The sequence below is a fragment of the Carettochelys insculpta genome, chromosome 9, assembly GCF_033958435.1.
Source record: "Carettochelys insculpta isolate YL-2023 chromosome 9, ASM3395843v1, whole genome shotgun sequence".
Lineage (NCBI taxonomy): Eukaryota > Metazoa > Chordata > Testudines > Carettochelyidae > Carettochelys > Carettochelys insculpta.
The window spans coordinates 10,304,013-10,319,088 of record NC_134145.1 but is presented as its reverse complement, the minus strand read 5'-3'; the positions used below and the strand labels follow the sequence as shown (position 1 = coordinate 10,319,088).

General features: G+C 39.0%; 1 protein-coding gene across 1 annotated transcript in view; it reads left to right on the top strand.

Annotated features, from left to right (window-relative positions):
• Positions 1–14,677, top strand: part of EPS15 (epidermal growth factor receptor pathway substrate 15) — a 94,216-nt gene extending 79,539 nt beyond the window's left edge. The window contains exons 22-25 of the mRNA XM_075002549.1: positions 2,961–3,037; positions 5,263–5,425; positions 10,388–10,566; positions 12,439–14,677. Of these exons, the coding sequence (XP_074858650.1) occupies positions 2,961–3,037; positions 5,263–5,425; positions 10,388–10,566; positions 12,439–12,585 (566 nt within the window). The 3' untranslated portion in view covers positions 12,586–14,677. The remainder of the gene's footprint in view (positions 1–2,960; positions 3,038–5,262; positions 5,426–10,387; positions 10,567–12,438) is intronic.
• The last annotated feature ends 399 nt before the right edge of the window (positions 14,678–15,076 follow it).

Genomic DNA, 15,076 nt, shown 5'->3' with positions numbered 1-15,076 from the left:
AAGAGGAAAGACACGCTTCATGCTCTAGATGCTAGAAAAGCTTTGGCATTTTACCTTAATTGGAGTCTGTCATTTATGTATTACTCTCAGCTGTAAAATGTGCACAGACTATAGGCCCATCCAGAGTCCTCCCGAGGATCTCTGCTTGGATTTTCAGTTGTATTTGTTTATGCTACTGATTGGCTGATGTTGCAGCCTGTAGTAAAATTTTGGCCCATTCAGGTGGGTCTCAGGCAGCTTCCATAGCCTCCCTGGCTCATTTGCCTGTCTTAGACATTTGTGAGATAGCAAATTCATCATCAGTCCATACTCTTTCTCCTCACTATTCCATCTTGCATCCATCTGTATTGCCAGCCTTGGATGCATTGTCCTGCAATCTCTGTTCAGGTATTCTGAATCCATCTACAGTTTGAACTGCTTGTGAGTCATCTGTAGAGGAAAGGACATGTGTAATCATTTGAAGAAGAAGAAACTGTTACTGACTGATCTTTTTCAGTAACTGTTGTTCTGAGATGTGTTACACACTTCGGCTCCACTACACTCCCCACTTTCCATCTTTATTAGAGTATATCCGGGGGAAGAAATGGAGGAGGGCTGGGGGGGAGCTCTGCCCATTGTACCTGTGCACAGTGGTGAAAGGCAGCAGAGGGGCTCAGGCTATATCTACATTTGAGCATAAAGTCAATTTTAAGGCAGTTAGCTCAGTTTTACAATGCCATTACCTTCAGTGCAAATACCATTAGGTCGATTTTAGGAAGCAGTATGGTTGACATTCTTATATCAGTCATCTGAGTCGGCGTAACACCAAATTCGAATGTAAGAGCCAAAATAATGCTATTGGGGAAACAGCATTTCTTTACATCAGTTTTACTGGCCTCCATACGTGTCCCACAGGTATCGCACAATGCTCCAAAGTTGTCCATTCGGGCTGCTTTCATCTCTGCTGCTCTCCAGGTGCACAGGAAGTAGATATCAGGAAGCCTGGGAATTTGAATTAGGCAAAAGGAAGCCTGGGAATTTGAATTAATTTTGATTCATTTTTTTTTCTGACCAGCATGGATAGCATGCTTCAGGAGCCATCCATTGCATCGCATCTAGCCATCTTGCCATCATGAGTACCCAGGGTCCTTCTAATTGGAGTCTTCAGGGTCACAAGAGAGAAATGGTCATAACACACTGTGCAATGGCTAGAAGCAGTTGAGGATACATGCTAGTGCCGTGCAGAGGCATGAGCCAGGGTAGCGTTTGGAGAAAGACTAGAATAAATGGCACAAAGTCACATGGGCTGGCCATTTGTTTTCCAGTGGAGATGGGAATGTGTGCTTTGCTTTCTGGGGTGATGACATCAGATACCCACAAGCACATGTGGCGCATTTTTTCCCCATAAGCAGAATAACCCATTATGCAACAGGGCAACAGGCACTGTGGGATTCATAAGCATAATGCATTGCTCACACAATCGAACATAGGTCGACTTTCTGAACATTTATGGACATCCAACTTTGGCTTTATAAAAATCTAGAGTTAAAATTCGACTTTATTAAATTCATCTTTATTGCATAGTGTAGACATAGCCTCAGAGGGAAAAACCTGACAGCTGCACAGAGGTCCCATGCACCCCTGCAGTGCCATGGACAAGCAGAACTCATGCTGGAGAACAGTTGCAGTAAAAAGTTTCATGTTTAAGTGGGCTGAAAGAGGTATAAATGCATGAAATTCTCTTAAACAGCATCATGAGCTGCCTGTAATTAGAGACAGCCTTTGAAGACCATAGTCAGTCCTAGCATGTTAACAGTTCACATATCTCAATCTAAGAGTTATGGCAACTTGGCATAGTATGTTTGCCAAGTAGCTCACACCTTTTGATGCATTGATCTATCTGTTTAAACAGGAGGAAATATCTCTATTATGATATAGAGGCTAGAATAAAATAGCTTTGATGCAGCAGATTATTTTAAGCACTGCTGAATGCTGTAATGCTACTTTGGTGGTCTGTAAATTTCTCCCAGATGGAGTCCTTACAGAGGAATATAAAGTATTGTATAACACAAAATTAGGGAGCGTCCGCACTACAAATGTGTTCTGTCTAGAACATGAATTCCGAAGCTGGGGGGTGCCCCTGGGGGTGCGTGAGGAGATTCCAGAGGAGGCACAAGGCAACCCAGCTGCCCCACCATTCCCCCTAACCCAAGGAAGAGCTGGCCCTTGCTTCCAGCTCTCAGCCCCTGCCCTTTCACATGGGCAACACTGTGCAGCTGCTGTAAAGCAGACAGCCAGTAAAAACCCATGTGGAGCTAGCTGCCTCCTGCAGAGGTGAGTGAATGCAGCTTTTGAACAGCCAGATTGGCCAGACTATTCAAACCAGATACTTGTGAAAAAGAGACTGTTGAATTTGAGAATCCAAAGGGATAGGGAGATTAAAGATGAATAATAGTGAAGGTAAGGCATTTGCCTCTACGCAGAAAAGTCACCAGAAGCTTGCTTTTGTCAAACTTACTATCTCTTTTCTATGTTAAAATATTTGGCTGCAAAATGTACAGCTCTTAGGTTATTGATGCTACAGCTTTGAGTACATCCATTGATATGCTTGGATTCTGCTTTCTCTGCTAGAAACTGGAGTATCACAGTGCTATTTCCTGAAAAAAAAAAAAAAAAAAAACTGTGCAGAGGAATGAGTATTCCATATTGGTAAATCGCATTTGCTGTTTTTATGAAAGTAAAAATGTTTCTACTGAAACAACTCAAGCAATAAAAGCATTCACATTTTATAGAGATTTAATTTGAACTAGTTACAGAAATATTAAAGATACCTTTCATATAGTTTTTTACATGAGCATACAAGTTGGGAAATACAGCTTGTATTAAACATGGCATGTGCCTTTCATGGGTTTTTTTTTGTCACTGAAACAGAATGTAATATTTGGCTTTTCTATATTGTTTGTTCTTTTTGCTTATTTTAGCTTCAGATCCCTTTTCCTCTCTTTTTGGAAGCGAGTCATTTGGAAGCAGTTTTGCTGACTTTAGCACATTGTCAAAGGTAATCTGAAATGACTAATGTATGTGGAAAATGCATAAAGTGCTGCAAATCTAGTGTTTTCAGCGATAAAACTGCTTAACTGGCATTGTGTGTTTTACTCTCCAATAAAAACTGACAATGGTTGACTTCCTGAAAGGGGTGCTTTTTTAACACAGTACTCCTGTTATGAATGTAAACATTTTAGTTCAAAATGTTGCAACTTTAAAAGTAATTTTTTTTCATGTCAGAAAACTTATGAAACTTTTTTAGCCATACCTCTCCCAATCTTAGCTCACAGGCTATTACCTTCAGCCTGTTTGGTTGTGTAGCTTTCTCAGCTGTTGGCTGCTGTCATGTAGGTACTAGTCATATTGATCTTTTCAAATTGGTTCCCATACTGACGGCCATTTTGGGTAGGTCTGTGGGGGTTGGAGGAGGGGAGTGGAAACTATATATGTTAAAAGGTAATTACTAGGGCATTTCTAAATCCTGACATAGATAGAGCAACCTATAGTTTTAACATATATTACTGGTTTGCCCAGTCTGCATCCAGGATGAAGTCCTTGCCCACTGAAGTCAGAGCAGGAGATTTACCATTGATCTCAGTGAAGTCAGGATTTCATCCAGGAATTTTAAAATGTGTTAGAGATCGTGGTTTTAAAAACACGTGCCATGCTGTGTAGGCATTGCCTTAGTGTCCTACCTCTGGGTCTGAGACACAATCTGCTACTGGAATGTCCAATACTGTATGCATTAAACACAGTTTAAAAAAAAAACCTTCATGTTGGTGAGACAGTGGAATCTTTGAGGCAATGTCTCTATGTAATGTGCTGTGTATGACCTCTAACAAATAATTACTGGTGCATGCCGTGCTTTTTTGTGCTGGTACTTACCGGTACTAAGTACTGGCACTTCGGCAACCCCAGCCACAGGATTGACTGGGAGGGGAAGCAGGGAGCTGGCTGAGTACTGGCTCCTCTCTGTCTCTCTCTTTTTCTTTCTTTTTAATTAACGAAAAAAAGCACTGGGTACATGTGACTTAGGGAACGTGATTAGACAGAGAAAGTGATGCCAGGATAACCTTTGAAACTTTCAAGTGTCTGAAGTCATGAATTCTTTTTCACTCCCAGGCACAAAGCATTGGCCTCTTACCTTACAGCAGACTTGTGGTTCAGTAGACCCCTGACTTATGGGGGGGGTTGCGTTCTCACAACCCCCCCACACATCAAATTTAGCGCAACTCAAGGGAGCTATGAAACTGGTCAGGGCAGCAGCCCTGGTCAATTTCCTGGCTTCAGCCAGTGGTGGAGAGCTGGGGACCAGGCAGCAGCCTGGCTCCCATCTCTCCTCCTTTTGCAGGGACGGGAAACTGAGCCAGGCAGCTGCTCTCATCAGTTTCTCCTCTCCTGTCAGCGATGGGAGCTGAGAGCCTGACTCTTGGCTGCCGCCACTGAAAGGAGCAGCTACCACTCCTGACAGGAGTGGGGAAGGCAGTCGAGTTGGCCGCCACCCCAACAAGCAGTTTTTCCACTCCTGTCAGAGTGGCATCTAGGCTGCTGCCACTGAAAGGAGCAGGGAAACTGACCAGTGCAGTTTCCCCACTCCTCTGAGGGGCATTAACCCAAGATACATACCACCTTGCGTGTGTGTATCTCGGGGGTCTACTGTATTAACCAGCTATCTTCACCAGTGGGGTGTGTTGAGATTTTCTTCAGCTAATAACCTGAGGATATTTTGCTAGTTTTAGTAGAATTTTAAGGTTCTTTATGATACTTTCATTTGCAGCTGCCACTTCTCACTAACCCTCAATCTCCCATAAATTGTGGCCTGCTGTGATAATTGTGAAATGGTATGGTTATTTTGTAGGCTATTTACAGTGTTTTCTAGGCTAGTTGTCACCCTTATCCTTGTAGAATGATAGAACAAGTCATTTTTATATAGACTTTGCTGTATGATCCTCTACATACTGAGCTTTTCAGAGAGGGATTCTCTTTTCTTTTACAGTATTTAGCAAAAGGGACCTGATTTGGCCCTCTAAGTGCTAACAATTTAAATAGTTAATAATACTAATCTGGTATTGTGCAAAACAGAGAAATTATGACACATTCCCTGATTTTCTTGCTTCTTCAGTGCATCTTCTAATTTGGTAAATTTTGCTTTATGGGAGTAACAGTGGGAAGTGTAGAATTTGATTATGCTGAAGAAATTGTAATATAGCATTTCCATTTTTTTTTTTCCAAAAATAGGCCAACAATGAAGATCCCTTTATTTCTTCCACATCAGGCTCTGTAAACAATGTGATCATTACTAAAAATATATTTGAGGAACCACCAGCTAAAAATGAGGATATTCCCCCTGCTTTGCCACCCAAGACTGGAACTCCTACAAGACCCTGTCCACCACCGCCTGGTAAAAGCTAATATTTGATGTTCCCATAAAGTTTGGTTCACCTGCTACTGTACAGCTACTAGTATAACAGTATCCTAGTCATGAAAAAACATGGCTTGATTTTGTACTGAACTAAAATAAAAGTACTTAGGAACTGGCAAAATGCGAAAGAACTCTGTCCCTGTACTGCTGATACCTCCTCTTATGTTAAATTTCCCATAGATTTTAGGTCAGCAATCTGGAGAGAGCAAGGAACTGCAAAAAGGGAAAAAACATAATTTCAAATTTGTACAAAAAATATTATTACTAAAGAGAGCTTCGGGTCTTTGATCTGTCACGAATTGTATGAAGTTGTGTATTAAAAGCAAATTACCCACTTTAATCCAAATACCATTAAAAGTCCCTAGTTTCGAAAACAGTCTCCTCTTTTGAAGAAGTAGCCTTGCTCAAAGATATAGCAATAACTGCTATTTGGAAAGCATCTACATGGGTATCATCCCATATATTCACATATATATTCATATCATCCCATATATTCACATATATATTGGATAAACTGGAGAAATGGGCTGAGGTAAACAGGATGAAGTTTAATAAGGACAAATGCAAAGTGCTCCACTTAGGAAGGAACAATCAGTGTTACACATACAGAATGGGAAAGGACTGCCTAGGAATGAGTACAGCAGAAAGGGATCTAGGGGTTATAGTGGACCACAAGCTAAATATGAGTCAACAGTGTGATGCTGTTGCAAAAAAAGCAAACATGATTCTAGGATGCATTAACAGCTGTGTTGTGAACAAAACATGAGAAGTCATTCTCCCACTCTACTCTGCGCTGGTTAGGCCTCAGCTGGAGTATTGTGTCCAGTTCTGGGCACCGCAGTTCAGGAAGGATGTGGAGAAATTGGAGAGGGTCCAGAGGAGAGCAACGAGAATGGTCAAAGGTCTAGAGAACATGACCTATGAAGAAAGGCTGAAAGAATTGGGCTTGTTTAGTTTGGAAAAGAGAAGATTGAGGGGGGACATGATAGCAGTTTTCAGGTATCTAAAAGGGTGTCATAAGGCAGAGGGAGGGAACTTGTTCTTCCTTGCCTCTGAGGATAGAACAAGAGGCAATGGACTTAAATTGCAGCAGGGGAGGTTCAGGTTGGACATTAGGAAAAAGTTCCTAACTGTCAGGGTGATCAAATACTGGAACGAATTGCCAAGGGAGGTGGTAGAATCTCCATCACTGGAGATATTTAAGAAGAGGTTAGATGGCTTTCAGGGATGGTCTAGAAAGTGCTTGGTCCTGCCATGAGCGCAGGGCCTGGACTGGATGGCCTCTCGAGGTCCCTTCCAGTCCTACTCTTCTATGATTCTATGATTGAACACTGCATGCTAGAATAGCAGCTACAGATGCCCACTTCAAACTATTGATGTTCTCTACCATAATAGGGATGCAAATGGTTAACCATGGGGGGGCTGCTCCAGCCTCTGACAGGTAGGGAACTTCTCCAGATCTATGGGGCCACTGCAGGCAGAGAATCTCCAGCTGGGCCAGAGCAGCCCAGGTCACAAGTGTGTTGCAGGCGGGGGCACTCCAGGTTTAACCTTTAAATGGGATTTTACATCCCTACACCATACATAAATCAGCTCCAGAGCCCCTCCTTTCCGTTGAGAGGCCCAGCTCTAAGTGCAGCACTCACAGGGACTCTCCTCAAAGAAGAAGAGAAGGTTACTCACCTTGTGCGGTAACTGAGGTTCTTTGAGATGTTTGTCTGTGCAGATGCTTCTTCACTACGCATTCTCCTCTCTCTGCTTTGGAGTTTCACATAGATCGTGTGAGATAGAGAAGGAACTGGGTCACAGTTGGCTGTGCATGCAGGCTGACTGATCGAAGAGATGCGGTATGACAGCTGCATGTGTGTAGCTAACCAGGGCACTGCTACCACAAATCTTGACTAGAGGCACAGAATGCCAAGACATCTAAACTGGAACTTGCACAGGCACAGCCATCTCAAAAAACTGTTACTCCACAAGGTGAGTAACCTCATCAGCAGCATGCATCAGTGTTCTTTGTCTTCCCAGTGTCTCAGTTCTCCTATGAATTGACTCTGTAAATAGGATGAAGAGACATGGACTCAGCACATTGGGTCAGTCCCAGTCACCAAAACACTCTCTTAAAATCTATATATTGTTACTATTGTTAGTGATAAAGCTTCTCTATCATTTCCACTTTTTCCAGTCTCCTTCCCATCCATCTGAGGGCTCTGAAACCCCAACTCCCAGGAAACCAAGTCCTATGTTCTCGAGCAGTATGTACTACATAGCTGCCATACCACTTTTGTCAGATTTGTCTCATTGCAACTATTGTCTGTAATACTCCTTTTCCTTCCTGCACCCATGTTTTTTTATTCCTATATTTTTCTGTACCCTGCACTTCAGTCTTACTTCCAAAATACTGTTTCAGGGACCTTAAGGGGCTGACTTAACAAGGTGAGGCTCCAATAGATGTTTGGATGTTTGCATCACTCTTACCCTTCCAAAAAGGCCATAGTCAATCCTACTTTTGAGTAATTTGGTAGCCTAGCTTGATTCCAGCAAACTCGGTCCATGAAGCTAATGTACTTCAGTGTTTCCAACTGCCTTAATCATATCAGCAGTTATTGTCACCAGCTGTTTTATGATTGTCAGATTTGGTCCCTTTTCTGCTTCCTCTTTAGGGATCAAATACATTTTGATGTTTTCTCCATAATTGTCTGCAGTGTTTGCACGTGCAACTCTCTCTTCTCATATAACAGCCTTTGGAAATATTTTTTCTATATCTCTAGCAGCTTATTCGAGTGAAGTCACTATACAGTTCCCATCCTTCACATACAAAGATGTCTTCATATATTGTGTTTCCTTGTTCCTCTTTTTTGCCACTTCCTTCAACTTTATCTATAATTCCTCCTCAGCCTCAAGTCTAGTCTTACTAACTGCCTTTTTAACCTCTCTCTTTCTTGTTTCTACTTTAGTTTAAATAAATAAAAGGAACAACAACATTTGGGGTTGGCACAAAAGAAGGAAGTACTGGAAGGCTTTCAGTACATTCTTGTTAAATTCCCTATTGATATGTGGTGAGAGTGGTAGGACTACGCAGATGAGTCATCTGTATCAGAGGGCGATTGGGACTCATATTTTAAAAAGGGTTTTTTTTTCCCTTTGAACTGCACCAGCTTGTTTGTACTTCAGTTTTCTGAAAGTATTTATTTCTCTTCAGCACAAAGAAATTTACACAGATGTGATTTGCAGCTATTATTCCTGTGTCAGTTGAAGAAAACTCAAGGGATTTCCATTTTAAGACACTCATTTGGGCACCAAAATGTTGTTTGGGTGTAGCCTAGGCACATAACGTTAAAAAAATTACATAGTCCCCGATTAATATACATAAAAGCAAGTCATTTGGTTACTAAAATGGAATCCCCTAAGGATTATGGTAATATCTGAGACTAACTTACTGTGATGATTCCTAACGAATTGGTTTAAATCTGTCTGTTCATATTCAGTCAAAAATGGCACTAGGAGACAGGTCAATAGTAAGTTTTAAAATGCAACAGTTGGCCCTTGTTTGTGTCAAAAACTAACCACAGAACCAAAGAATTCCTGAGCTGAATTCTCCAGATGTGAAGAAGTGGATCTGCCCCATTAAAGCTAATAAATTATTTTGTGAGTCTTTTAAGTGCTACATGACTTCTTTTTTGTTGAGCTTAAATGTGTCACAGGTGAAACAGCTGAAGATGTTACAATCACATTGCTATCACTGTTAACTGACTTCATATGCAGGAAAGGATAGTCAAACCAGGTTGGAAGAGCTGGGTCAGTGTCTTCAAAGGTAGTAGAGGTGACTGTGAATAAGGTGAACAAAGAACAAGATAGGTGAGGCACAGAGCTGACTCTGATATTTGCTGCTATGTAAGCCGGAATCCAGAAGGCAGGGTTATCATTTAGCATCTGAATGTTTACTACCCTCCTTCATATTGAAAATATGAGAAATTGCAGATCTCAGCAAAGTCAAAGAACATCAGAACTTTGTAGAGCACAGTAAAATGTTTTTTTTGCCTTGATGTACAAGTAGCTAATTTTATCCATAAAGTTAATAAAAGGAACCTCAATAGAGTTCCATGGATAATTGACGCATGGGCGGAACACTTAAACTATGCTGGTTATAGGAGATAGGGAGAAATTGTTTTAACTTTTTTTTTAAAGGTTCTTTGCCATGGTGGTGTTATATAATTAAAAAATGGACAGTATGCTTAAATTTTCAACCCATGTGTAGATTGTTCCATATCTGATTATGAACTAAATGTCAGCACCAGATGTTTGGCTACTGTAAACTAGCAGAGCTGATTTACCAAGCTAAGAACGGCCACACTGGGTCAAGTCGAAGGTCCATCTAACCCAGTATCCTGTCCTTCAACAGTGACCACTGCCATGAGTTCCAGAAGGAATGAACAGAACAAGTAACCATCAAGTAATCCATTCCCAGCTTCTGGCAAATCGAGGCTAGGGACACCATCCTGCACTCTTTGGCTGATAACCAGTGACGGAGCTATCTATGAATTCAGATAGTTCTTTTTTGAACCCTGTTATAGTTCTGGCCTACATGACATCCTCTGGCAAAGAGCTTCACAGGTTGACTGTGCATTGTGTGGAAAAAATACTACTTTTGTTTGTTCTAAAGGTGCTGCCTATTAATTTCATTTGGTGACCCCCTAGTTTTTGTGTTACAAGACAGAATAAATAATGCTTCCTTGTTTACTTTCTCCACACCAGCCATGATTTTATAGACCTCTGTTATGTCTTCCCTTAGCTGCCTTTTTTCCAAGCTGAAAAGTCCCAATAGAGGATGTGATCCAAATAGATTTGGGTGGGAGGGCTTTGTGAGGAGGAGGATTTGGCTTAGTGTATGCTTGCCTTCTCTGTGGTCATTTGAATTGATTTAGATTATTTTTGATCCAGGGAAAAGACCTATCAACAAACTGGATTCTTCAGATTCCTTTAAACTGAATGATCCATTTCAGCCTTTCCCAGATTGTGACATTCCCAAAGAACAAGAAGCTCATCTGTTTTGTGACCCATTTGCTCACAGCAATGTTGGTAAAGAGGCAGATGCTAACAATTTTGCAGATTTCAGTGCTGTAAGTAGATACTTTTATATTTTTTATGAGGTGAGGAGGCATTTGAAAAAGCTTACTAGAATGAGTCAATCATAGTAAAATCTTCAGATTTATTTGAAAATTGCTAAAAGTTGTCCTCAGAATTGTGTAATCACTTTTCCTTTCAGCTTTAATTACATTTTAAAAGGCTTAAAATATTAACAGTTTTCTACATAAGATATTTTAATGTATGAATTTTGTAATTAAGGCTGGTATAATCCACTCTGCAAGATAAAAATGAAACTGCAGAATTTTGTTGGTATTGTTCAGGTTATGTTGATTATATAACCTTGTTTTAAAGTTTTTCCTGAAGGTTTCCTGGCTTCTGTAAAGCAGTCATTCGATAATTTATGTATAGTGCCCAGGTATTCTAGGTGACAGGCATCCTGTTAGACTATGCAATATATTTAAATATTCACAAGTTCAAATCATGCGGCATAATGCTATCTACACGTTTTAAAAATAAAATTCAAGTCCTGTTAAAGTTTAATATATTTGGTCACAATCGCAATATTTCACAATAGTTATAAGGTTGGTGTTCCGAAAAATGTAAATTAATGGAATGTAGTTGTATTTGAGTTTTGAATGGTTAGTAAATTAAAGTTACAAGTACAATACAGTTAAGAAAGTGGCAAATATTTATAAACAGGAATTCATTTCACATAAATCCCCATGGTCCAAGCAATAAGAGCAAACTAATACATAGAAGCTAGCTCAAAATTAGTGAAATTTTATTTTCTCTGTGCTTTGCAAGTAAGAATTGTGGAAGGCTTTACTTCTCTTCCAGCTTTCATACCTTTTTGTGTTGATTTACATATACTGATAGCAAACTGTATTTATAATAATCTGGTCAAGTTGCTTACGTCATCATTAGTTACTCCTAGTAAATTGTATGCTTGATGAGTAAACACTGTTACATGTTTTAAATCAACAGGTCATGGTGATATTCATTTGGGATGTGCTGCTTATTGTACTCTGTACCTGGGCCATGGAAATCTTAAATCACTCTTCTGTCTTAAATTATTTCCCAGATGGATTAGGTGTGAACTTTGGCAGGGGAGATGGGGGGAAAAGAGAGTAAGAAGCAGGTGAAACAGTTTCCTTCAGTTTCTGAGATCTTTGCATATGAGCAACAGAAGGAATCAAAGTTTCTCAAATTATGTCCACAGAAATTTCAATCAAGAAATAACATCTAATAGAGAAATTCACTTTCCATTTAAGGCCAGGCTAACAGCTGCAGAAGTAGTTGGCTTGCACTGTACTCCTCTGCAGAAGCATTTTTCTAGTGACATCAGCTGCACAGTTCATTTTGCAGTTACTGCTACAGGGAAAATATCTTGAAAGGAGCACAGCATTGTTAAACGAGGGTAAAGATAGCTGTCGCACAGTGCCAGGTGTATCCTGCAATGTATGAGGGACTACATTTGTTCACATTTGGTTCGAATATATAGGATTTATTGTTTAAAAATTGCTGCAGTAGTGTTGTTTTTTCTATCCAAATTTAGGGCTCAGTTTGTTGAGTAGGATTGCTAATATTCTTAATATTAAGTATGTTCTTTAGCACTTTGCATAGGTCAGCGTGTTCCTCAAATTCCCAAATTGTACCATTTAAGTACTGGTGTTTAATTGGTGATAATTGAATTGGTGGTATTTTTCATCAAATCAATATTCAGGACTGTGTTAGTGCAGTTCTTATTTAAATCATGAGTAAAATTGTTAAATGTGTTTCAGCGTGAAGGCAAATTCTAACCTACAGTAAATACATATACATAAGTGTACTCAATTCTGAGAGTCTTTGAATTGTGTCGTTACATGCTGGTTAAGTCCAAATATATTTCTTTTCTGCAACTCCAGTATCCTACTGAAGAAGACATGATTGAGTGGGCTAAGAGGGAAAGTGAGAGAGAAGAAAAAGAGAGACTTGCAAGATTAAAACAACAAGAGCAAGAAGACTTGGAGCTGGCTATTGCACTCAGTAAATCTGAAATATCAGAAGCATGAAGATTAGAATAATAGTGTCTTACATCAACTGATTTGTCCCTTTTCCTGAATACTTAACCTATTTGAAATGATAATCAGAAGCTACCCAGGAAGAGCTAAGTATGAAAGGTTTTGAATTTCTGCAAATGTGATTAAATAATCACCTTCATATTTTTGTCCTATTTCAATTGGTGAGTTTCCTAAATTTCTTCATTAAGCTTATCAATTAATAGAGTGCTGCCCCCAGGTGTTTTTCCCCTTGAGCTTCTTGTCTGTGCAATTTTTATTCTGTAAACCCAGGACACCAAGGTGTCTTTATGTAATACAGAAAGATAAGGAAGACTTTTTCTTCTTTAAAGAAACTGGCTATCATTCTGGTGATGTGGGAAAATATCTTTATGAGCACACATAATTCTGTAAGACCAACATTCAGAGACAAGCAAATGTTTTTCAACCAGGTTCCTTTGGAAAGTATGTTGGTGAAAGGGGCATAGTATTGAAAATTAAAGGTGAATTCCTGCATTTTTATATTTTGTACCCACAATGTACAGGGCTGAATAACTTTAAAAAAAAAAAAAAGTTTATCAAAGAACATTTTAGCTTTGCACAGATTATGTGCTATCTCATAAAAACCTAGATCTTTTTACTATATATTGTAAAAGGAGTGTGGAGATTTCTGCTGAATTCCATCTTTAGTTATTTTTAGATTTGAACATGCTAAAATTAGTGGGCTATACTCTCAGAAAACGTGTTTCAGAAAAGTAAAGCACATTTCCTATTTGTAAATATATCAGTGTATAATGCAGGCAATGAGACTATAGTTCAAGTATAATTGGTCAGCAACTATATTTGAGCAGCAGATGAACATGGCAATTATTCTGCCTCACTGACCCCTTCCCACCAGGTTGTTAAAATTATTTGAAACCTTTTGTACTTTTTCAGAGCAGACTTAGTAATGCTGGAACTGTTGAATGCTTTATTTTATATGTATGCATGTATATTTTTTCTCTTCTTAATGAAGGTTCTGCTGCTGGACTTGAAATTTAATTAGTAATGAGCATGCAAGTGGGAAAGATTGAACTTTAATTGCTTTTTTTGCATGGTCATGAGGTTGGACAACCGATCTCATATTCTGGGTAGGGTTTTGTTGTAATTAACATGAATATACTATTGGCCAAAATGACTTACTTTGTGGAAGTTCCACTGCTCATTGAGCCAAGATACAACTATACGGGCAATTTGATAAGTTTGAATTTGAAGTAGGATCAAGAAGAAAGTAGGATGAGTAAAGGCATAGTTTAACTTTATACAACAGTCTTTCTACACATGTAATTTATTAAATACCAACTGATAGTTGCACCTTATTAAAAAAACTGATTTGTAATTCTTTATGGTCACTGAGTCAAAGTAGGTTGATAAAATGTTAGAGTAATTTATTGCCTGTTGTGTAAATGTAATCCATTCTGTAGAATGTCAGATTCATTTGTCATTCCAGTGATGCTGCTTTCATCCTGTATACGCAGAAATGAACTGCAGCAGCATATAGTTGATTTTTTGTTCTTGCACTTTTTATATTTGTGAGATAAGTATTTCAGGACAAAAGACAAAAAACACAAGGCATGTGTGAAGCAAGGGGTGATTTATTAGCTAAGCTTCGGTTTGTTTAAGGAGTTCCAGTTAGCTAGGGTTGTTGCTGCAAGAGTTTTTGAAGAGGACAGTTTTTATTCTTTCAGGAAAATGGATAACTTGACTTGGACAACTTTTCTTTTGCACTGGGAAACGAGCATTTGTGACACCCACTTAAAAAAATTAAAATAAAAAAATAAAAAAGAAGAAACCTCATGCAAGTATTAAGTATCCATAACTTATGTATACAACCTTTGTAATAAGTGTACACTAATCTTGCATATTGTATGCTTAACTGGACTACAGATTCTTATCTTTTGTTAAAATGTATACTCAGTGGACCAATACAATATTATGTGTATATATTATATATATTCCTGCTTTCCTGTGTGGAATTTAAAGTTTTGAGTCATTTGATGTTACATTTCATGTTACTGACTCTAACTACCAGTTGAAGATTATCAATAAACCACTGCTGTGAGCTAAATGGCATTACTTAAGAAGTTTTAATTGCCTTTTGAAAACTTGGCCATATGAGGTTAGCCTGTATTTATAGACTTTTCTTTTGCTTAAAAAAAATCTAACAGTAGCCTGTAATTATGAAGAAATAAAGTTGAAATAAATAAGTAAATTGTCTGTTTCTTCAAAATGGTGACAATGAACAAGAAGATCCCTTCTAGACAGAACATATACTGTTCAGATCTGTCATATGAAAGGAAAGTGTTAACCTGGTCAGCATTTTCAAACATGGCACCTAAAGTTAGTCTCCCAGATCCATATTTAGGCACCTAAATAGAATCAGTCTGGCGTTTAAAAGCTCCAGTGCATCTCCTATTGAGTTCTAGTGCAGGTTAACACTGATCGTCATCTCAGAAGCCAGGACACT